The 25086-nt window shown below is 41.1% G+C and overlaps 1 protein-coding gene and 2 long non-coding RNA genes across 3 annotated transcripts in view; 2 read left to right on the top strand and 1 right to left on the bottom strand.

The window, feature by feature from the left end:
• The first annotated feature begins 311 nt into the window (after positions 1-311).
• LOC129698178 (uncharacterized) lies at positions 312-4388 on the top strand. The gene is made up of 3 exons (XR_008723639.1): positions 312-400; positions 1541-1728; positions 4192-4388. It is a non-coding gene; the product is annotated as an uncharacterized LOC129698178 (long non-coding RNA).
• A 678-nt stretch (positions 4389-5066) lies between these two features.
• The window catches only part of LOC129698179 (PC3-like endoprotease variant B), a 685304-nt gene continuing 665284 nt past the window's right edge, over positions 5067-25086 (bottom strand). The window contains exons 16-18 of the mRNA XM_055637132.1: positions 24111-24231; positions 9233-9402; positions 5067-6020 (exon numbers count right to left, since the gene is read on the bottom strand). Of these exons, the coding sequence (XP_055493107.1) occupies positions 5775-6020; positions 9233-9402; positions 24111-24231 (537 nt within the window). The 3' untranslated portion in view covers positions 5067-5774. The remainder of the gene's footprint in view (positions 6021-9232; positions 9403-24110; positions 24232-25086) is intronic.
• LOC129698180 (uncharacterized) lies at positions 6014-8924 on the top strand. The gene is made up of 2 exons (XR_008723640.1): positions 6014-6198; positions 8239-8924. It is a non-coding gene; the product is annotated as an uncharacterized LOC129698180 (long non-coding RNA).

The raw sequence follows: 25086 nt of genomic DNA on the forward strand, positions 1-25086 counted from the left end.
AGTTGAACAGGTATTTCGGATCTGTCTTCACTAAGGAAGACACAAACAATCTCCCAGAAGTGCTGAGGGGGGCAGAGGATCTAAGGGGGTAGAGGAACTGAAAGAAATTTTCATTAGGCGTGAAATAGTATTGGGTAGGCTAATGGAACTGAAGGATGATAAATCCCCAGTGCCTGATGGTCTGCATCCCAGGGTACTCAGGGAGGTGGCTCTAGAAATAATGGACACATTGGTGATCATTTTCCAATGTTAAATAGATTCAGGATCAGTTCCTGTGGATTGGAGGATACCTAATGTTATCCCACTTTTCTAGAAAGGAGCGAGAGAGAAAACGGGGAATTACAGACCAGTTAGCCTGACTTCGGTGGTGGGAAAGATGCTGGCGTCAATAATTAAAGAGGTAATAATGGGGCATTTGGATAGCAGTAAAAGGATTAGTCCAAGTCAGCATGGATTTATGAAAGGGAAATCATGCTTGACTAATCTTCTGGAATTTTTTGAGGATGTGACAAGTAAAATGGATGAAGGGGCGCCAGTGGATGTAATGTATCTAGACTTTCAGAAAGGAGACTGGCGACTAAAATTAGAACACATGGTATTGGGGGTAGGGTGTTGACATGGATAGAAAATTGGTTGGCAGACAGGAAGCAAAGAGTAGGAGTGAACGGGTCCTTTTCAGAATCGCAGGCAGTGGCGAGTGGAGTGCCGCAAGGATCGGTGTTGGGGCCGCAACTGTTTACCATATATATTAATGATTTGGAAGAGGGAATTAGGAGCAACACTAGCAAGTTTGCAGATGACACAAAGCTGGGTGGCAGTGTGAACTGTGAAGAGGATGTTAGGATCTTGCAGGGTGACCTGGACAGGTTGAGTGAGTGGGCAGATGCGTGGCAGATGCAGTATAATATAGATAAATGTGAGGTTATCCACTTTGGTGGCAAAAACAAGGGGGCAGGTTATTATCTCAATGGGTTAGGTTAAGTAAGGGGAGGTACAGCGAGACCTGGGTGTCCTTGTACACCGGTCACTGAAAGTTGGCATGCTGGCATGCAGGTACAGCAGGCAGTGAAGAAAGCTAATGGAATGTTCACCTTCATAACTAAGGGATAGAGAGATTCTTCTGCAGTTGTATAGGGCTCTGTTAAGACCACATTTAGAGTATTGTGTACAGTTTTGGTCTCCTAATTTGAGGAAGGACATCCTTGAGATTGAAGGCAGTGCAGCGTAGGTTCACGAGATTGATCCCTGGGATGGCGGGACTGTCATATGAGGAAAGATTGAAAAGACTAGGCTTGTATTTGATTTGATTCAATTTATTGTCATTGCACTTTTCAGTGCAACAAAATGGTTTAGTTCACTGGTGTTTATTCTTAGTTTCCTTGCTATTAAGACTAGATTATAACTTCATAGTAAGTGTGTTCGCGGAACAAACAGTAATAAATATAGAATTAACCTAGCTATTTTCTTCAGGGTAAATACATTTGCCACTTGCTAATGTTCATCTTTCCTTTAAATATTTGTAATCTTTTTTTTCTCCCAGATGCTTCCTGTGAAAAGTGTGGGAGGCTGAACTCATCCAATGTTCCATTACAAACCAATTGGTGGGACTGGTGGAGGGTGACATTCCTGCAACTTTCCTTAGTTATCCAAGGAAGAAGGTCCCATATGTCTACCTAGAGCCACAGTTGATTGGGTGACCATGGACCAGGTCACTGTGCGGAGATGCAGGTACCAACTCTTCATTACACATACGTTATACATCTGATCTTTTATACATCACAATATGCTCTTACACAGTTAAAAAAAAGCTCCCCGATTCTGTGGTATGAAATCTCCTGAAAATATTTCTTCATCTTTCATCCTTCAAGTGTGCAATTGAAGAACATGACCAACAAAACTCAGAGATAAGTGGGTCAATTATTGTGGCATAGCACTGCAAAATTATCTACAATTGAATGATTAATAAAACTGAGGAGGATTATGTTCAGGAGCAAAGTCATATAAATATTTTATGGTAAATTAGGGAAGGCATCCAATAAGCGATATACATTCCTAAGAATTTTGGTTTTGTTTCATGAATCAATTTCAGAGTAGAATTTGACTCCCTATTTTATTAATAACCAGTGACAGTTACATTTTCCACCAGTAATGTTAAATTATAGATTATTATGAAGAAATCTTGATGTATCACTTCCTGCATAATGAATCATAACTGAAGTTGTCTTTACCAATTATCTATTTTTAAAAATATTTTAAGACTCAATTAACTTGGCCTTTTGTATTCAGCTTGGATGGCAGATATCATTATGTATGTAATTTAAAAACAATAATTAAAGGTTTATGCGATAATAATGCCTAAAAAAAGATAGAAGGCTATTGTTTCCGGCTTTAACAGCAAGACGACTTATTAGTTGGATCATAAATCTTTGTGAAAGTGTTAGTTTGCATTCAGATCAGTTAGCTAAATGGCATATTTTAGGTTTCACTTCAGAACAAGGAGTGCTCGACATGACCTTATGCTGAGATGTAGCATGGGCTCAGGACACCATAGGTGAGATAATGGCAGCTGTGTCCGTTGGTCTCTCTCTGCTTGCCGACTGAACACGTCCTTCCTGCGCCCCGTCTCACCGTCTTCTTGAAATCAGATCCCATATCATCCCATTTATCCTATCCCAGAAATTCATGTTTGCTCAGATTATGCTGGTGATTCTCAGACCCAGATTAAATTCAAAGTCTCAATCTGATCAACAATGGTTTAATGAGAGGATTACATTTTATAAATTAAATGCAGTTGGACCATTCTGAAGATATTATTTTCAGTTCTCAGAATGAGATAATTCTGCCATTTATTCATCAGGCTAATTTATATCCATGTATTAGAAGTTTAGGCAACTCAGTTTAATGATTAATTGCAAGGATTTGAGGGGCTGTGCTAAAGGGGAAGGTTGGGCAGGCTAGGAAGTCTAAAGTCCTAGCCTACTCAACCTCTCCCCCCTATAGCTCAGGCCCTCGAGACTTGGCAACATCCTTGTAAATCTTTTCTGCAGCCTTTCCATCTTAACAACATTTTTCCAATAGCAGGGTGATGAAAACTGAACACGATATTCTAAATGTGGCCTCATCAATGTATTCTACAACAGTAACATGACCTCCCAACTTCTATACTCAATTCTCTGACTGATGAAGGTCAATATGCCGAAATGACTCCACAGAGGAAGATCATGGGTTCTTTGGAGATCATTAATAACTTTTTTTATTATTAATGCCAGTATCCTTCTTATACGGGTGATAAGAAGAACTAAAACAGTTTTCAAAGCTCTCGGTTTGGACATGTGAATGGGATACTGCTCTAAGTGATGAGGCACTCATTTCCAAAGCTTAGTATTATTATTAACCTTTGTTAATAACAATATCTAGTTACCAAAATTGTTCACCTTTTAGTCACTCCAGAAACAAAACACTAAACATTCATCAAAGATAAATCATTATAGAGCCTATTGTTTAGTTTAGTTTAGTCTTGTCATGTCGACTGAGGTATAGTGAAAAGCTTTTGTTGGGCTGAGTGGATTGGTTGCATGAAGTTCATAAACTTTCATCTTACAAATAGTTTCAAATATGTGATTAGTAAGTGAAATATTTTCATTATTTTCTATCACTTTCTACAGATACTGTGGAGTGAGAATTTACCTTTAGAACCAGTGCAAAAATATTTTGTCATGACCCTTTCTAGCAACCTCTCACACACACTCACACAATCATGCCAACATGTAATATATAGTCCAATGGAGACAAAAGACAAGAGATGCTGGAATCTGGAGCAAAGAAATAAACTGCCAGGGGAATTCAGTGAGTCAGGCAGCTTCTGTGAGGGAAAGGGTTAGTCAATGTTTTGGGTTATGTTGACTATCCCTTCACCTCTGTAGACGTTGCTGGACCTGTTGAGTTCCTCCAGCAATTTATTTCCTACAATATGTAGTCCTCTCAATTTTCTGTTCAACTGGTTTCCATAGAGCTGAATATAATAGTATCAACCCCATTAGTTTAGCAATGCCACTGGCAAATTTGGACCCCTTATGAAATATGATTTTGCCTCCTTTGGAAGAGAAGCACCTCAAAGGGTGTCAGCTCGATGTCATTTTGAAAATTCTTGTCCTAAATTATTTCCTGATAGGTTTTCTTTATATTTTCCAGGCTTCTTCTATTACTCGAGGAAAGTTTCAATGAAGATGTTGGATTTGTATTCTACTCTTCAGCAGTCAGTCTATTGCTTCTTTGAGATTCATCGAGATCAGCTGGCTGTAGCAGGAAAATACTTTATAATTAGTAAATATGATGAGCATATTTCAGATCCTTTTCAAAGACAGAGTCCACCATTTCTCTAAAACACTCCTCTAATAAAATACATCACTTCTATAAAGTTAGCTTCAGTGACTAATTCTCAGCTTATCTTGCATAAAATATCGCTGCATTATTTTTGCAATGAATTTGTATTTCATCATTTTCTTTAAATTACAAAAACAGAAACCGTAGTAAATTATTTGGTTGAAAGGAAATGGCACATGGCAACATATTAAGCACATCTATTAGCAAGAGTGAAATAAAACTGAATGCTGCCGATCTTAAATCAAATTAGGCTAATATTGGAAATTCTGTAGTATTCAACTTGGCCACCTAGAGTTCTGAAGGACACAAGGAACTGCTTAAATCTTGAATAAAACGCAAAGTGGTGGAGTAACTTAACGGGTCAGGAAGCATCTATGGAGGGAATGGTTAGGCAATGTTGGCTTGGAAACCCTTTTCAGACTGATTGTAAGGAGGGGGGGAGAATGCTGGAAAAAAAGGTGGGGGTGGGACAAAGCCTGCCAGTAATAGGTGGATACAAGTGAGGGGATTTGATTAACAAATGGGTGGATTGAGTGGCAATGGCTACAGGCAAAAAGGAAATAAAAGGATGGCAGATAAAGGGAGAAGAGTGAAATGTAAAGCCAGAGGTGGGAGGGGGAGGGGGAGGGGGGGAATTAAGTGTGAGGTGTGGGGTAGGGGCAGGATAATGGGAGAAATGAGTGGGCACCATGGGGGGAGTTGTAACACAGGAAAGAGAAAGGGAGAAGTGTGGATGTTACTTAAAATTGTTCAACCAGTTGGGTTATAAGTTACCCAAGTGGAATATGAGGTTCCGTTCCTACAGTTTGCTGTTACCTCAGTTAGGCTGGCATAGGAACATGAATGCCAAAAGTGAATGGACATCTTCAACCAGGGAGGGGGCAATTGCACATTGGTTCCTGATTGCTCTGCAGTAATCTCCACTGAAAACAAATGGAAATCAGGTGAAGACTGCATCAATATGTCGGAACAAACTGCAAATGCTGGTTTATAGCATAGATAGACACAAAGTGCTGGAGCAACTCAGCAGGTCAGGCAGCATCTCTGGAGAAAAGGAACAGGTGATGTTTTGGGTCGGAAGGAGGTTTCCGACCCGAAACATCCCTTGTTCCGTTTCTCCAGAGATGCTGCCTGACCTGCTGAGTTGTTTCAGCATTTTGTGTCTATCTTCGAAGACAGCATCAAATTTCTTCCCTTTCGCTAATTGTGAGTAGTTACTATGATTCATACATAGATACCGGGTGGTGGCGGGTGATGCAGGGGAACCATCAGCACGTGGTCACCAATGTGGGCACAGGAAGAACGTACAAACTCCATACATACACACAGCACACAGCACGCATAGTCAGGATGAAAACCAGGTGGTGTAAAGCAGCAACTCTACCGCTGCATCACCGTGCCACCCCATAATGCTGGATGTCTGCTTTATAACAACACTCCATTATTAAGGGGCAAGAAACGGTAAACAAGCAATCGAAAGTGTAGAAACTCACCTGTACACTGGATTTACCAGCCAACAAATCTCTTTTTGAATAACTTTTGGCTTCATCTTTATTGCGAAGAAGGTACCAGAATTTCAGCAAAGTTTCTCCCATGTTAGAACTTGGAGCAGATGCATTTCGTACCTCATGGGTAAACTGTTGGGGAAGAAAATGTGCAATGAAAATTGCTGAGTAAACTGCCTGGTAGTGCACCATTTAGCAGGATATGGATGGCAGAGAACTTACTGACTGGCTGCATCATAGCCTGGTCCAGCACCTTGAACGTCCAGGAATGAAGGAGGCTGCAGAAATCCATGGACACAAGCCATCACAGGTAATGACCTCTCTACCATGGAAGAGATCTATAACATGTGCTACGTCAGAAAAGGCAGCCAATATCATCAAAGACCCACACCACCCTAGCCATGCTCTCATCTCGCTGCTACCATCGGGAATAAAGTACAGATGCCTGAAAATTGTGATTACCAGGTTCAAGTACAGCTTCGTTTCAGCAACGATTAGGCTCTTGAACAGTACACAACACTAACCACTACCTCAGCAACTATGATCTTGTATGGACTGTGTTTTTGGTTGCACTATGGACTTCAGTTTTGTACTATTATGGTTACCTTGAATTATTGTTAGTGATTTATTGCATTATTGATTATTATATGTTTAATGGATCTGTGTCAAGAGTCAAGTATTTAATTGTTACAGGTATGGCATCAATGGCGCTAGTGAATCTGTAAAGCCGCACCAAGTAAGGATTTCCATTGCTTTGATGCCATACCTGTAACAATTGAACACTCTTGACATAGATCGATTAAATGCATCACATTTGGGTAAACATTTTTGTTTTGCTATGAGTTAAGTTATCCTGACCATTATTTTAATTTGCGACATTTGAATGTAGAACTAAAGCTCACAAGGCCTACAGAGTAGGACCAAACCAAATAATTGACTGGAGAGGGTAATTAAATGAAAAGAGTAAGGAGATCCCGGTTCATACATGATGCTAGAAATTGGATTGCACATATCTTTTGCCTACGACCAACATATAATACCTGAAAAGTCACTGATCCATGTTCTCCAGAAATGCTGCCGGACCCACTGAGATACTCCAGTACTTTGTGTCTTTTATATACTGACAAACATCACTTTTTAAATCTCCCCTAGACTTCACTATTGAAATTACAGGAATCCAGGCTCCTCCATGTGACTGAAGATAAACACAAAAAGCTGGAATAACTCAGTGGGTCAGACAGCATCTTAGGAGTAAAGGAACAGGTGACATTTTGGGTCGAGACCCTTCTTCAGACCTTTTCTCCAGAGATGCTACCTGTCCCGCTGAGCTACTCCAGCTTTTTGTGTCTATCTTCGGTTTAAACCAGCATCTGCAGTTCCTTCTCACACATCCTCCATGTAACTGACCACTCATCCTTGGTTTTTTTCTGCACCTTCTAAAACATGCAATCTGGTAATAGATACTTCTGCTTATGCAAAGGACACATTATTGTAGTGTCGTAATGGTTTAGTGTAGTTTCTTTTTCTCATCAGTGCTTCTACTTATAAAATATAATGTTTCACATTGTCTTTGAACAGCGTGCCCTGCACACAAACCTCAGACCTCTCTGTTCCTGCTCTTTGTGATACTATTCTTCTTTCCAAAATGTTTCACTTCCCTGCATTAATTATCTCCTCTGTGCATCAGCCCATTTTGGATATCAGTCCACATTCTCTTGAAGTCTACTGTCATGCTAATGTTCATTGTCTTTCCACCTTTTGTATCATCCTAATATATGCCTGAATGAAGATCAATAACACATACCACATGGAGCACGGGTCATATCCATAACCCTGGGAGATTCATTTTAGATTCTCCTCCATTCTGAAAATCTGTTCATCATTACTTATTTTCCTTTGCAAAATTAATTTCCATACTGCCACTGTCTTGTTAATCCTATGGGTACCAATTTTGCTCATGTCCATTACGTAACTTCCAATCTCCAAGCTTCCAAACTCCAGACCACATTCCATCCCTCAATAAACCATGATGTTTATTGTCCCATGATAATAAACTAAATTAAACTAAAGTAAAGACTTTCTTCACAATCACACTCCCCTAAATGTTATTCTTGATTGATGAAGGCTGATAATGATGATGGCATTTAAAAGGATTTTAGATAGGCACATGGATACGCAGGGAATGGAGTGATATGGATCACATGCAGGCAGGTGAGGTTAGTTTATCTTGGTTTCATGTTCAGTACGGACACTGTGGGCTCAAGGGCCTGTTCCTGTGCTGTACTATTCTATTTTGATGTTCTATGAATTGAACTTTCTTCTAATTAATCTTGTTTGCACTCTTTTAAAGATAATCAAGAAAAGGATGCACGCAAGGAGATGAAAATGGTGTACCATGCTCGAACTGCTGTTTCATTTGCCTTCCTGATGGCTCACTGCATCTTCACATTTATCTTAAGTGATTTGCGTACCAGGACAGACACAAAATGCTGGAGTAACACAGCGGGTTAAGGAATAGGAGATGTTTCGGGTTGCGATCCTCTTCAGACTGAGAGTCAGGGGAGAGGGAAACTAGAAGGACGAATAAGTCACCTTGACCATCAACGTCTCCCAATCTGTCACCATTTAAAAAACAGTCCGCATGTCAGTGTTGTGCACCAAAGTGGACGACCTCTCATTTATTTTACAAAGACACAAGGAACTGCAGATGTTGGTTTACAAAAAGAGACACAAAGTGCAGGAGCATGTCAGTGAGTCAGATAGCATATCTGGAGATCATGGATAGTGATGTTTCAGGTCAGGACCCTTCTTCAGTCTGTCGCCTGTCCATGTTCTGCAGAGATGCTGCCTAACCGCTGAGTTCCTCCAGCACTTTGTGTATTTTCTCATTTTTCTACATTGTTTTCTATTTGCTCAGCTCTTGTCCACTCGATCAGCTTGACCATATCTCCTTGATGTTTCTTTATGCCCTCATGCCCATTCATAGTTTTGTATCATCAGCAAACTTGGAAATAAATGTTCTTTGTGAATCACAAAGTTTTTCAAAGGGATTTTTTTCACAGTGAGTGGTGGGTGCCTGGAACATACTGGCAGGGCTGATGGTGGAGGGAGATTTGATAGGCACATTTAAGTGATTTTTAGAGAGCCACGTGGATAGACAGGCAATATAGGGGCATGGATCACGTGCAGTTAGAGGAGATTCAGTTAATTTGCCATCATGTTTGGCGCCAATATGGGTCAAAGGGCCTGTTCCTGTGCTGCACTGTATAATGCTCTACTCTTCTATGTTCAAATCAGTTCCAATATAACTTAGCAAAACATCTTTAAAAATGAATGATATTCACCAATGGGTTTGACCACGAGTACAGAATTGCATCTTCATCCACCTTTCTCTTCTGTTCATAAAAGAAATCGTCGGTGAGTCGTTTATCAATTTTGTTTTCTTTTGTGAGTTTTCTGAGATGCATGAGGTCTTCGTTACTTTCATCCAGCAGATTTCTAGCGTTATCCTGAACTGTTGGGATAAGAGCACAGGAATTTTCATGAATAACCCATTCATTTTGAAGCCCATAACTCAATATAACTCATACACCATTTCAAATCAAATGAAATTAGAAAATACTATGAGCACTTAGCATGCCAGACAGCATCTGTGGAAGAAGAAATTAAATTAACTATTCAGGTTAAAGACCACCATCAGACCTGGGAAAGTAAGAAAACAAACTGGGAAAGAGAAAGAAAACAAATAAAAGAGCTTATTAAAGTTGTGAAATGCAGATTACAGCCCCTTCTTAAGCCTGAACACAGAAGGGGAATGGAAATGCCCAGAGATCAGAAAATGTCCATGAAGGGACTATTGTAACAAATTAGTTTAGTTTAGTTTATTGTTACGTCTACCGAGGTACAGTGAAATGCTTTTGTTGCATGCTACCAAGTCAGCAGAAAGACAATACATGATTACAATTGAGCCATCCACAGTGTGCAGATACATGATGAAGGAAATAATGTGAATAACGTTTAGTGCAAGATAAAGTCCAGTATAATCTGATCAAACATAGATCAAGGGTCTCCAATGAGATGGAGCAGTCCTGAGCTACTATCTACATCATTGGAGTCCCTTGGTCCATCTTTGATCGGACTTTATTGGCTAATGTTACAGCTGAACCTACCAGTTTTGATACCATGTATCAGAAAAAAGAAAGCTATGTGCAATTATTGCATTACATGTTGAGACTTGAAGTCGGCATCGTGAAGATGAGGAGTGGTTCCTTGGTTTTATCGTCCGTGCTGGAAACTGCAGGAGGCCACAGACAGATAGGTGGAACGGCAATGAGGTGCAAAATTAAAGACACAGGCAATTGGAAGCACAGGAACATCCCTTTGTACTGAACATGCATGTTAATTGGCTTCTGTAAATTGCCCCGAGTGTACAGGATGCGAAAGTGGGATAGCATAGAACTAGTGTGCGGGGGTCAGTGATCCGTGTGGACTTGGTGGGCCGAAGGGTTTGTTTCCACACTGCATCTAAATTTAGAGTTTGAAAGCATGACAACAGGCCCTTTGGCCTTACTTGTCTATGCCAACCAAAATGCTTCATCTAACCTGGCTGCATTTGGCCCATCTCCCTCTGAACACGTCCTATCCATGGACCTGTCCAAGTGTCTTTTAAATGTTGTTTTGTACATGCCTCAACTACCTCTTCTGACAGCTCTTTCCCCATCTACCTCTGAGTGAAAGTGCTGTTCCTTAGCTTCTTATTAAATCTTTCCCCTCTCGCCTTAAACCTATGTCCTCTGGTATTACTGATTTGGAGTGGCAAAGTGGCATAGCAGGAGAACAGCTGCCTCACAGCACCAGAGACCTGGGTTTGCTTTCTTTTTAAAAAAATATATATTTTTATTTATTAGAAGTACAGTAAATTACAATAGTACAAGCCAGGTCGAGAGCATCCTTACCAACTGCATCACAGTATGGTATGGCAACTGCTCTGTCTCCGACCGGAAGGCATTGCAGAGGGTGGTGAAAATTGCCCAACGCATCACCGGTTCCTCGCTCCCCTCCATTGAGTCTGTCCAAAGCAAGCGCTGTCTGCGGAGGGTGCTCAGCATCGCCAAGGACTGCTCTCACCCCAACCATGGACTGTTTACCCTCCTACCATCCGGGAGGCGCTATAGGTCTCTCCGTTGCCGAACCAGCAGGTCAAGGAAAAGCTTCTTTCCGGTGGCTGTCACTCTACTCAACAACGTACCTCGGTGACTGCCAATCACCACCCCCCCCCCCGGACACTTATTATTATTTATTCAAATCGTTTGCTATGTCGCTCTTCCAGGGAGATGCTAAATGCATTTCGTTGTCTCTGTACTGTACACTGACAATGACAATTAAAATTGAATCTGAATCTGAATCTGAGATATATCTTATTACATTTATTGTACCCCTTCATTTTTTAAGCTTTAAGGAAAAATATAGATAAAGAAAGTAGAGAAAGTGAGAGAAAGAAAGTTGTGTTTGTGTAAAAGATGATCAATGAGAAAAAAAACAGACCCATTGGTTAGAGAAAATAATTAAGAAATAGACCCTAGAAAGGAAAGGAGGAAAAAGGAAAAAAAACCCCAAAAAACCAAAGCTCTATTATAAAAAACGCGCAAAAGTGATATAGCAACTTCATATTTTTCCTCCCCATGGGGTTTGCTTTCTTTATGGGGTTTGTACGTTCTCCCTGTAATGGTGTGAGTTTTCTCTGGGTGGTTCAGGTTCCTCCCACACTCCAAAGACGTACGGGATTGCAGGTTAATGGTTTTGTTAAAAACGCTAGCGTGTAGGATAGTGTCACCGTATGGAATAACCACTGATCGGCGTGGACGTGGCATGCCGAAGGACCTGTTTCCGCGCTGTATCTCTAAAGTCTAAAATAACTACTGCTCTTCCATGAATCTAGTTTGGGCAGTCTCAAAACAATTTCACAAAGGCAAATAGTCACAGCACAACAATGACTGTAATTTGGCACAAATTGCTATATGGGGAGAAGATTTGCTCTCTGCGTCAGGTGCAATGAAATCAGAAGGACGCTTACCATTTCATTATACCCAGTGCACCGAGCAAATCTTCTGCGTAAATTGGCAATTCATTGTGGAAGGAAAATCAGGATATCTGGTACAGCGAGGTGAAAACTTTACAGTTGTGTAAAAATCCAAGTATTGTTAAAACACCACTGAGGCAGAGAGAAAAATAGTTTCTTCAAATATAACAATAATACAATGCAAAAAGTGAAAAGAAGATCTCTTTCCTCAGCATGACATTTTTACAAAATGTAATATATCATAGCACTGTGCATATCAATTCACTTTAGAGTCATATGTTTACAAATAGACAGGACTAGATGTTAAAAGTCCAAAGTGCCAAATATAATTTTACTCCCGATGGTGATGGGAGCCTTCTGCACTCACATATGCTCCTCTGATGTTGAGAAAGGCTAGGCAGACACGTCATTGGGGTTATCAAGTGGGCATCTACTTTCATCGACGTTTCGCTGATTGAACCCATGACATCTCCAGTAGGCTCAGCGGTGCATTCTGGCGTCCTAGAACCACCCCCCCTCTGCATCTGTCTAGTCGGTTATTTGGGAGACCAAATGGGGTCTTTCCTCTTCAGCCAGAGCCACTGGCTACTCCGCTCTGCCACCCGTGATGTTTCTTTGATGGCCTGGCGTAGGGCTTGTCCGCTGATCCCCAGGTCCTTCATCAGTCTTAAGGTAGATGTTGCCACGAATCCTCGACATCCAACTTCTACCGGGCAGATCTTAGCTCTCCAGCCCCGCTGTTCTGCCTCCGCTGCAAGCTCTGTATATCGCAGTTTCTTTCTTTCAAAGGCTTCCAGCACAGCATCCTCCCAAGGGACTGTGAGCTCCACAAAATACACCATGCGCTGAGAGTTCGACCAGAGCACAAGGTCAGGCCTCAAGTTACCTCTGTCATGCAGCATGAAAAAAGGCCCTCTTGCCCAGTTTATCCACGCCGACCAACATGCCGCTTCTACACCCATGCCTGTGTTTGGCCCATATCCTTCTAAACCTTTTCTGTACATGTACCCACTCGAATGTCTTTTAAATGTTGTTGTAGTTTCTGCCTTCATGACAGACAGGACTAGATGTTAAAAGTCCAAAGTGCCAAATATAATTGCCTCTGGCAACTCGTTCCATTTACCCACTATGCTTTGTGTGAAAAAGTTGCCGTTCAAGTTCCTATTAAATCTTTTCCCTCTCACTTTAAACCTATGTCCTCTGGTTCTTGATTCCCCTACTCTGGGTTAAAGGCTCTGCATTTACCATATCTATTCCCCTCATGATCTTATACACCTGCACTCCAAGGAACAGTCCCAGCCTGCTCAGCCTCTCCCTATAGCTCAAACCCTCAAGTCCTGGTAACATTCTTGTAAATCTTCTCAGTACCCTTTCCAATTTTAAAAGATTTAGTTTGGAAATGATGCACTAAATCAATTTCTTCCAATTACAATTAGTATGCTTAATAAGGACCAATATTTTATTTTCAGATGAATGTGATTCTTTTGTTTAAGGTACATTTTAATATAATAAGATTCAATTAAAACACGGAGCAAATGCATCTCTTATCCTGAATGAAAAAGTAAAACATGATGGATGTCTAAGGTACATCGCTCAGAAAACATTGACTTGGTGGTTTATGTTTCAGTACTAACTGGCTGTACCAGTGAATCAATGGAGAAAATTTCACTTGAATACACATTATGTATTTATACATTAAAATTGGATTGTGCTGTACCTGGTTTTACTGTGCTAATATATAACTGTGTTTAATTCTATTATCAAATCAAAAATGAATTTGCAAATTTAATCAAAAACAAGTTTGAAATAGTTTCAGGCTAGTTCACACCCAGAAACATATGCTAAAACAGGACTTGCATGTTTCACAATGGGACTTCATCCATTCCCTGTTATGCTGAACACTCTATGCCCAGGGACACTCAGTGGCACAGCAGTAGAGCTGCTGCCTTACCATGTCAGAGATCCAAATTCAAACCTGACCACAGGCGCTATCTGTGCAGAGTTTGCATGTTCACCCTGTGACCACATGGGTTTTCTCTGGGTGCTTTGGTTTCCTCCCACATTCGAAAGCGTGGAAACCGTGGATTCCATCGAGCAGTGATCCCTGCACACTAACACTATCCTACACAGACTAGGGACAATTTACAATTTTACCGAAGCCAATGAACTTGCAAACCTGTATGTCTTTGGGTTGTGGGAGGAAACTGGAGTACCCAGAGAAAGTCTACACAGGTCATGGGGAGAACGTATAATCTTCGTATAGCCAGCACCCGTCATCAGCATCGAGCCCAGGTCTCTGGCGCTGGTAAGGCAGATCTCTCACACTGCGCCACCATGCCGCTCCACAAAATTGGCTTCTATTATTTGCCCATAGTGTGTAAGAAAAGTGTATGTGAAAGTGGGATAACATAGAACTAGTGGGAAGAGGTGATTGATGGTCAGCGTGAACTTGGTGGGCCAAAAGGTATGTTTCCATGCGGTATCTCTAAACTAAACTAAACTAAACTAAACTAAACTAAACTAAACTAAACTACTGGACCAAAACCAGAGAAGAGCTTCAGAACTTGTCCTGGCAGCCATAGACTGTTCCCACAGAAGGCTGTGGAGGCCAAATCAATGGATATTTTAAAGGTGGAGATTGATTGATTCTTGATTAGTATGGGTGTCAGGGGTTATGGAGAGAAGGCAGGAGAATGGGGTTGAGAGGGTTGATGTGGTGTGCCTCTGAAAATGATCAATATCATGTTAAAACATGCACAAACTGACTTTTATATTCAATTTGCAAATAGCGACAAATTGATTCAATTTCTAGGTGTAAATTATGAAAAGTTAGGTTAGTTCGGAGTTTCGGTGTGGGGTCATTTGAAAATGAATTCTGTATCGTGATTCAAGTTTGGAATTCTGTTCCATAAAGAACAATTGGAAATTGATCATTGTTAATAGTAAACTGGATATCATTATAAACTGAAGGTATTAACGAATCTGGGGAAAGGCTGAATACATGGATCAATCACAATCTCATTGAATGTGTGGAATAGGCCCAATAAAAAATGATTACTTGTGTTCTTAATTTATTACCTGGTTCTAAAGTCTAAAACAAACCCCAATCTTAGGCTAGAAGTTTGGTTGTGACTGGAAAATATGAGTGGAAATTCTAAGTGGAAGAGTGGGGTGAAATCAGATGCTTGTCCTTCTGTCAAATGTATAAATTGGCACGTTAATTGGCCAAAGTAAATTGCCTAGTGTGCGATGGATGGTAGAAACTCGGGAAGTTAATGGGAATGGGTGGGGAATAATGCAGATAAATCTCCAAGCCTTGATTGGATCTATCCCGGAATAATGAGAGTGGCAAGGAAGAAGATTGCTGAGGCATTGTCTGAGAACTTGATATCCTCTCAAGCCACAGGCAAGGTCCCTTTGTTTAGGAAGGGCACCAGAGCCAAACTAGGAAATCATAAGCTGCTGGACCTTACATCAACAGCAGGGAAATTATTGGAGAGGATTGATAGGGACAAGGATTCACATGCATTTGGTAAAGAACGGACTTATTGCAGAAAGCCAGCATGGATTTGTGTGGGTAGGTCCTGTCTCACAAATTTGATTGAGTTATTTGGGAAAGTGATGAAGATGATTGATGAGGGTAGGGCTTTGCTTCGTTGTTCCCATAGATTTTAGTGAAGCATTTGACAAAGTCCCTCGTGGCAGGCTGATCCAGAAGCCCAAGCCAAATGGGACCCACAATGAGTTGGTAAATTAGATATAAAATCTGCTTGGTCATTGACAACAAAGGGTAGTAGTGGAGGGTGTTTCTCTGAATGGAGATCTGTGACCAGTGATATTCCATAAGGATCAGTGCTGGGACTTCAGTTATTAACAAAATGATCTGGATGAAAATGTAGATGATCTGATCAGTAGGTTTGCAGATGACATGAAAATCGGTGACCCACAACACCCGTTTACTTGTTGTGTCTGTTACTCTGCAAGTGTAAGTTCATGATGGGTGTTTTGTTCTGCATTGTTCTCAAGTTTCAAATGAATGAGTTGGTATGTTTGAATTAGATGAGTGCTTTAATCAGAGTGCTGAAAATCTGTTGTAAAAATAACCATTAGAAATGCTGTCATCTAGATCATGAAGGATTTTGGAAGTCACTTTATAATCTTGAGTGTATTTTTAATACAAAGCAAATCAATAGAAACCTCCAGGAGAAGAAATCTCAGAGAAACAATCTGTAAATGGGAAGTTGGAACTACCATCTCTTATCTTTTGTACTCTGTTACAGATTCAATCTCTTTACTTGGTACAATCCTTACAAACAATTGTAAATGAATGTATCTTTTTAAAGAGTAGCAGTCTTGTTTGCCTCAGGCTGTGGATAGAAACTGACAATCTCTCACGAAGCAACAAACACTTTAGGCATTCATGAAAAAAAAAGCTCAGTTGTTCTGGGATAAAGCGTCCTGTCTCACCGGCTAGTCAGCTCTGGGTTGTGTTTCACAACCAAGTCGACGGAAATAAGGGCAATGTAGCCTTTTGTGACCCTATTTCAACAAGAGTTCAGGTTCTGTAATGATTTTAAATGCAGTGACTCAACCTGCTGCATTGCAAGCATTTTGCTACCTCTCAAAGTAACAAAAACAATCCTTCAAAGTACAGGTTCAACACAGCCAAATGCATATTTCACTGCAATTTCTGGTCAAGCACTAGAAACAATGACTGCAAATGCTGCACATCTACGCAGCCTGGGGTAAGGCCTTTAATGTGCATGTTTCCTCTCCTCTGACAGATCAAAATTGGCTCAGCTCTTGATGTGCAATTTGGCAGGTATCATTCCAGGCCGCATTGGTACAAAAGCTATTTCAGAGCTATGTCACACCAGTGCATTACATTTAGAATGAAAGACAAAACGTCCCCAAACTATACTAGTAGCGAAATGTTGTTGTCCGAGGGACAGTGAAAAGCTTTTATTCGTGCTAACCAGTCAGCGGAAAGACAATACATGTTTACAATCGAGATATATGATAAAGGGAATAATATTTAGTGCAAGATAAAGCCAGCAGAGTCAGATTAAAGATTATCCGAGGGTCTTCAATGTGATAGATAGTAGTTCAGGACTGCTCTCTAGTTGTTGGTAGGATGGTTCAGTCACCCAATAACAGGTAGGAAGAAACTGTCCCTGATTTAGGAGGTATGTGTTTTCACACTTCTGTACCTCTTGCCTGATGGGAGAGGGGAAAAGAGGGTGGCTGGGGTGTGACTCATCCTTGATTATGCTGGTGGCCTTGCTGAGATAGCGTGAGGGTAAATGGGGTCAATGGAAGGGAGGTTGGTATGCAAAGCAGCAGACACAACTGACTGACACAACCATGGCAATAGATGAAACCAATATCTAGTGCAAATACTCACCAGGTAGGCAGCGTATGTGGAGAAAAAAGAAGAGAGTTAATGTTATAACTCAAAAACCTATCCTTAGAATTGGCTGGCAGAAAGTGATCAACTGGAAATGTTACCTACAAACATTGAACTTCTGAACATTCCCTGAATATTCTGATTTTATTTCAGATTCCCAGCATTTTGTTCTTTAGTAAGGTCAGAATGAACGAATCACAGAATTGTACAGGCCGCTTGGGACCACTCATCCATGATGATCATGATGCTGATCTATGCTTATTCCATTTGCCTGCATTACGCCTGTATTCCTCTGGTGCCTTTCCCATCCAAATTGGCATGCTACTCATTTGTTATTGATCCTTAGTGGTAATATTAAAGTAAATAAAAATAATGCTGACAATCAGGAATTAAAAAAAAGAAAATGGCAGAAACACTCAGCAGGGCAGGCAGCACCTGAAAGTTCATTAAAACAGAAAGACTGTCTCTGTTTTTCTCTCCTCAGCCTACCCTGGATAGGGTGGGAGTGGGGAGAATGTTTTCACTAGTGGATGATTCAAGTACCAGAGGGCTCAGGCTCAGAATAAAAGGACATACTTTCCTTTAGCAAGGAAATGAGGAGGAATTTCTTTTGTCAGAGGGTAGTGAATCTGTGGAATGAATTGCCACAGACGGCTGTGGAGGCCAAGTCTTTGGGTATTTAAAGGCACAAATTGACAGATTCTTGATTACTAAGTGTGTCAAAGGTTACGAGGAGAAGGCAGGAGAAGGAGTTTGAGAGGGAAAGTTAAATCAGTGATGATTGAATGGCAGAGTTTGAGTTTAGTTTATTGTCACATGCACCGAAGTTCAGTGAAAAGCTTTTTTGTTGCATGCTAACCAGTCAGCGGAAAGACAAGACATGATTACAATCAAACCAGCACAATGTACAAAGACAGGATAAAGGGAATAAAACATTTAGTGCAAGATGAAGTCCATGCCCTTCAGCCCAACCCGTCCCATCCACGCCAGAGCCACCCGCATGCGTTTGGCCCATATTTCTCCAAACCTTTCTATCCATGTACTCAATGGGCCAAATGGCCTAATTCTGCTCCCATGACTAATAGACATGAACTTGTGAACTATTGATTATCTCCAGAAGCTACTGTTTTTGTTGCTGTTATGCCTTTAAATGGTGCTTCAAAGCAAACAAGGGGAATGTGTTCCTGCAGTTGTTCACAGTCTACTGGAGCAAAGCCTCACAATGTGGTCAATGAAAGAGAGGGAATGAGAGCACAAGAAGAGGGTTCAAGTAGCAGAGGGCAAAGTGATATTGGGTTTTCAGCAGACCTTACATTTCTTGGAAGCTTTCCTGGAGCAGAGATTGTCAGAGCAGGAAAATGCAGCTGTTTGATGAAAATCCCCAGAATAGGATGAAGCAAGGAATCTGCAACGAGGTGCTGTGTTATTCACTTCAACTATCCCATAAAGGGCACACACACACACACTCACACACACACACACCCACACACACAGACACACACACACACACACACTCAAACACATTCACACAAACACATTCACACACAGAGGCACACACACGTGTACACACATATTGACACACACACATTAACACACACACACAACATACACATATTGACACACACACACACACACACACACACACACACATTACACACACACACTCACGCACACGCACGCACACACACACACACACACACACATTACACACACACAACACACACACATTAACACACACACACACACACACACACACACACACACACACACACACACATTAACACACACACACACACACACACACACACACACACATACACACACACACACACATTAACACACACACACACAAACACACACACACACACACACACATTAACACACACACACTACACACACACATTAACACACACACACACAACAGGAAACATGCCATCGGTGCTTTGATGGAAAAAACAAAACAATGCTGAAAGAACGATTCACAAAGAAAGCTCCCATACACAGTAATATCATAATGACCAGCCAATCTTTCAGTGATTCTGACTGCAGGATAATTATTGATCAGAAACCAAGAATATTTTCTTGGTCATCACACAGAGATAAGGCCACGAGATATTTGCAGCCTCAGTTTAATATCTCATCCAAACTATTAAAAACTCTTTAAGTGCTATACTTCCTCACAAATGCACAGAAGTGTTGGTTTAGACTTGAGCTTTGATCTTGGGATAGGCGTGAACACAAAGCTTTGTACTACAGTGTCAACAGAGTGCTATCGACTGAGCTACTAGGAGCACAGACTACTGAAAGAATTACATGCCAATGTATTCTCCCACAGAAAGGCTGCATATAGTAGATGAAAGACAACTTTTGAGGAAATTAGGGACCAAGATGTCCAATGCAATCAGCAAAATTCCTGTGGCTGGGCCAAACATAGCAGGCAGTCGTCAGCTTTAATCATTATTATTCTAATTTCTAATTCAATTACATTTTTTTTGCACATTTTTTTCTGTCATCCCATTCAATATTAATTTTTAGATTAGTTTAGTTAATTATTTTGTGTACTGAGGTACAGAGAAAAGATCTTTGTTGCAAGCCAAGCAGACAATGGAATGACTACACAAGATTACAATTGGGCCGTCCATGGTGTACCGATACATGATAAAGGGAATAACGTTTAGTGCAAGATTAAATCCAGTGAAGTCCGTTTAAAGATATCCAGGTTCTTCAATGAGGTAGATATTAGCTCAGGACCACTCTCTCGTTGTTGGTAGGGTGATTAAAGTAGATTTAAAAGGCCTCCTAACAACCCTCTTTTGAATTCATGGTTCTTTCTTAAGTATATAATAACTGCTCATATTCTATGTGTAGGAAGGAACTGCAGATGCTAGTTTACACCGAAGATAGGCACAAAATGCTGGAGTGACTCAGCGGGTCAGGCAGCATGTCTGGAGAGAAGGAATAGGTGTCGAGACCCTTCTACAGATTAAATATTCTCATATTCTATTTGCTTCTCGTGATGATTTTACTTCCTTTATACCGAATATTATTTAATCCCTTTTTTTTTGTCAGAGGTGTTCAAATTAGACAGCATCTGGATGAGATGTTCCACTGAGACTTCAAATGTTGCCTCTCAAGTTGAAGATAGATATCTACTGGCCTTATCGCTGTGTGAACAACATGGAACCATATATGGAAAGAGAAAGATAGTTACGTTTTTCAACACACGAACATACTTAAAAAAGTTGGGGAGGTAACAGATTATAAAGATGCAGAAAAGAGCAAAAAGAGAGAAAGAAAGAACCAAAAAGGATGGTCTGTGATAGGGTCAGATGCAGGAGAGATTAAATTGACCCGCCATGAGGAAGCAGGGTTATTTATAAAAAAATTATGCGATTACACCAAGAAACTGAAAACGGGTCTGAACAGATTTTAGAATCTGAATATTTTAGAATAATTACAAACCAGCTTCCATCGGAGAAATTGGCAGAACTCCTTTTTCTCAACAAAAACTGAATTGAATATTTCAATTTTGCAAGCTGTAAAATTCCTGATTGAAAGAACATATTTACCTTATTGACACGTTAGAAGACTCCGGGTAGGGATCACCCAGATGAAATGTGGCAAAGGATTAAAAATGAATGGTGACTATCGATTTAGAATCATGCTTGATTCATTGATGGTTGGTGTGGGCAAGTCGGGCCGAAGGGCATGTTTCCACGCCGTGTAACTCCATGACTTGATGGAGGAGTTTCTATCACAGCGGACAACAACCTATGATTCTTCTCCCCAGTTTCGAGACCACTTTTGAACAGAAAATCCAGTTTACTGAACAAAATCATGCAAAATCATGCAACCTCTGCCCTGGTAATGTTTTTGGGGACCTGAACGTTGTGAAAGAAAGAGAAAGAAAAAGAAAGAGAGCGAGAAAGAAAGAATGTTGCAAAATAAATAAATTCTTAAGTACATAAGTCATAGGAACAGAATTAGTCCATTCGGCTCATCAAGCCTTAGGGCAACACGGTGGCGCAGCGGTAGAGTTGCTGCCCTACAGCACCAGAGACCTGGGTTTGATCCTGACTATGGGTGCACTCTGTATGGAGTTTGTACATTCTCCCTTGTACGTATGGGCTTTCCTTGGGTGCTCAGGTTTTCTCCCACACTCCAAAGACTTACAGGTTTGTAGATTAATTTGGATTAGATAAAAATTGTAAATTGGGATAGTACAGTGCACGGGGATAGCTGGTCAGCGCAGACTCGGAGGGCAGACGGCCCTGTTTCCACGCTGTATCTCTAAACTAAACAATGTCTTCTCCGCCATTCAATCAGACTAATCTATCTTTCACACATAACCCCATTCTCCTGCTTCTCCCCGTAGTATGGGCACCTGTTACATCTCTTGGGCTTACATTGGCGTGTGCTTGAAAAGGAAAATGTTAGTGGTGACTGGGGTATGAAACATAGGAACATAAAATATAGAACAGTGCAGCATAGGAACAGGCCTGACTGCACACAGTATCTGTGCCGAACATAATGCCAAGTTAAACTGATCTTTTCTGCCTGCACGTGATCCTGATCCCTCCATTTCTTACATATCAATGTGTCTATCTAAAGAGCCCCTTGAATGCCACACCGCCTCTCCTGGCAGCACGTTACAGCCACTCACCACTCTCTGTTATGGAGAGACAGGTCTCCACGTGAATGCCAGTCTGCCAGTGGTATCAAGCTGAAAATGAGGAAAAGGCAGTTACGTCGAACAAAGAGGCTGATGGATTGAAAGGTGAAAATGAGTGGAATACCACAGCAATGTGGGAGAGGGAAGGGGTGAGAGCAGAAGTGTAAGAAAGGGGAAGCACTCTGTCCAGTACAATGGTATGGAATCTTCAGCTGAAAAGGAAGGAAGGTAGGAAAGAAAATGAGAAAGATAAAGGAATAGAATGTGTTCAGGTAAAAGGATAGCAGGAGACATAGTCAAGTTAGCTTTTGGTGGTAGGGGCTCAAAATGGATATTGGTTGGAAACACATTTTTAGAAATGGATAGAGAAATGAAGGAGGAGTCAGGGATAGAGTTTGCGAATGCCACAGAAAGAATCTAATTTCTGTGATTGCAAGCTGGACACAGTGCAAGGAAGATTTACGACAATGTTGCCAGAATTCGAGGGCCCAAGCTATAAGGTGAGGCTATGCAGGGAAAGCTTTAGTAGGAACTAAAAAGGGGTAACCTTTTCACACAGCGGGTGGTGGGTGTATGGAGCAATCTGTCATTGGAGGTACTTAAAGCAGGCACTATCGCAATGTTTAAGAAACACTTTGACAGGAACATGGATAGGATAGGTTTAGAAGGATCGGATAGGTTTAGAAGGATATGGGCCAAACGCATGCAGGTTGGACTAGTGTAGATGGGACATATTGGTTGGTGTGAGCAAGCTGGGCTGAAGGGCCTGTTTCCACACTGTATGACTAACTAGAAGTTAGAAATCAAATATGTCTTAAATTGCAAACAATTGCTGTGTCTTGATTACACTCTCAGCCTATAGAACTGTTTATTTCATTCAGGCTCCCTTGGTCCATCCTATCACAAACATTCACTTCATTGTTTCCACCACCTCCCCTTCTCAATAGCTTAGAACATGTTCAATCTCTAACATTTCATTGTTCTGATGATAGGTTATTGATCTGAAATGCCCCTTGCCCCGTTGAGTATTTCTGGCATGTTCTGTTCACATTGCACATTTCCAACATCTCCAGTCTTATGTTGATATCACTCTGTTTCATACCTCAGTCACCACCAGTATCTTCCTTGTCAAGCACATTCCTATTTAAGCCCATGAGATGCATCTAACGTTCCCGATGTGGGCTCCTGTACATCGGTGAGACCAAACGTGGACGTGGCGACTGTTTGGCTGAACACTTACGCACGTTCCGCCTAATTCTACGGGATCTCCTGGTTGTCAACCAATTCAACTCTCCTTCCCATTCCCATACTGACTTTTCTGTCCAGGGCCACCTCCAATGTTCGAATGAAGCCACACGCAAATTGAAGGAACAGCTCATATTTCGCTCATGTACCTTACAACCCAGTGGTACGAACATCAAAGTCTTTAATTTTAAGTGTTCATCTCCTTCTCCCACCCCCTTCCCCTCCCTCCTTTCCCCCTTCCTCCTCCCGAGTCATTTTACCAGTTCCACAGTTCTCCACATTATTTCTCTTGAGATCACACCTTCCCTTGCCAACAACAGATCTACCAGGCACCGCCCTGCCCAAGGTCATTAATGGCTGGCCCTGTTTGGTCCTGGTCTTTTCTTGCCTCAGCTCTTCACCCCATCCACCCCCACCCTCTACTTTCAGTCTCAAGAAGTGTCCTTCATCCATCCTTTTTATTCACAGATGCTGCCTGACCCGTTGAATTACTCCAGCATTTTGTGCCTATCTTTGGTAGAAACCAGCTTCTGTAGTTCTTTGTATCTACAAGATAGACACAAATTGCTGGAGTAACTCAGTGGGACAGGCAGCATTTCTGGGGAGAAGGTATGGGTGACGTTTTGGGTCAAGACCCTTCTTCACCAGCATCTGCACTTCCTTCCTACACATTACCTCTTTGAGTCTACAGTTTTGTTTTGCTTTTCTATTAGTATGTCACAACCACAGTTTATTATTTTTCTGCAATCAGGTCCGATACGAAAAATCTTCGTTATTTTATCTTTTTTCATACTTATCTGCATTCTGAAATTCACGTACTTCCTTGTTTTTCATCCAGGTAGGTTCCCCAGAAGATTAGTTCAAACTTGTAGATTAATCCATTTCTTAATTCTTTCTCATCTCTGTCGCAATCCAGTGTGGAATTGAAATTATCGGTAATCTGAAAAAATAGTTATTATTATTTATCAGACAAGGTGATATCAAACTTTATCGTTTCAGCCTGAAACATGGATTTAAATCATGATACCATTGGAGATACCAAGTTCGCCATGACCCCAACAACTCTTAACAACTTCTACAGAAGCGCTGTAAAAAGCATTTTATCGGAATCCTTCATAGCCTGGTTTGGGAACAGCTCCATCCAAGACCGCAAGAAATAGCACAGAATTCTGGACGCCAGACCATCAGAGAAACCAACCTGCCTTCCATTGACTCCATCTACACTTCACGCTCCATCAGCAAGGCCACCAGCATAATCAAGGATGAATCACACCCCAGATACTCCCTTTTCTTCCCTCTCCCATTGGGCAAAAGGTATAGAAGTATGAAAGCGCACATCTCCAGATTCACGGTTTCTTTCCAGCTGTTATCAGGCAATTGAACCATCCTATTAACAAGTAGAGAGTGACCCTGAGCTACTGCCTCAGACTATCTTCAATTGGACTTTACTGGACTTTATCTTGCACTGAACGTTATTCCATTCAACATGGACCTGTACACTGTGGATTGTTCGATTGTGATAATGTATAATCTTTCCGGTGACTGGTTAGCACGCAACACATGCTTTTCACTCTATCTTGGTACACGTGAAAATAAACTAAACTAAACTAAACTTAGTAGGCAATGTTTTGCAGTCTGACAGGGGTCTTCTATGTCTGAACATCTTGAAATCCATTTCCATTAGTGTTAGCTCATCGTGGAGGGCTTTACACAATGGATATTTGAAAACAAATATTCATGGAAATATGGATGGAGAGTGGCGGCAATGAACAAGAGCATCATCAGAAGTGCAAGA

The sequence above is a fragment of the Leucoraja erinacea genome, chromosome 6 (genome assembly GCF_028641065.1).
Source record: "Leucoraja erinacea ecotype New England chromosome 6, Leri_hhj_1, whole genome shotgun sequence".
NCBI classification, from domain to species: domain Eukaryota; kingdom Metazoa; phylum Chordata; class Chondrichthyes; order Rajiformes; family Rajidae; genus Leucoraja; species Leucoraja erinaceus.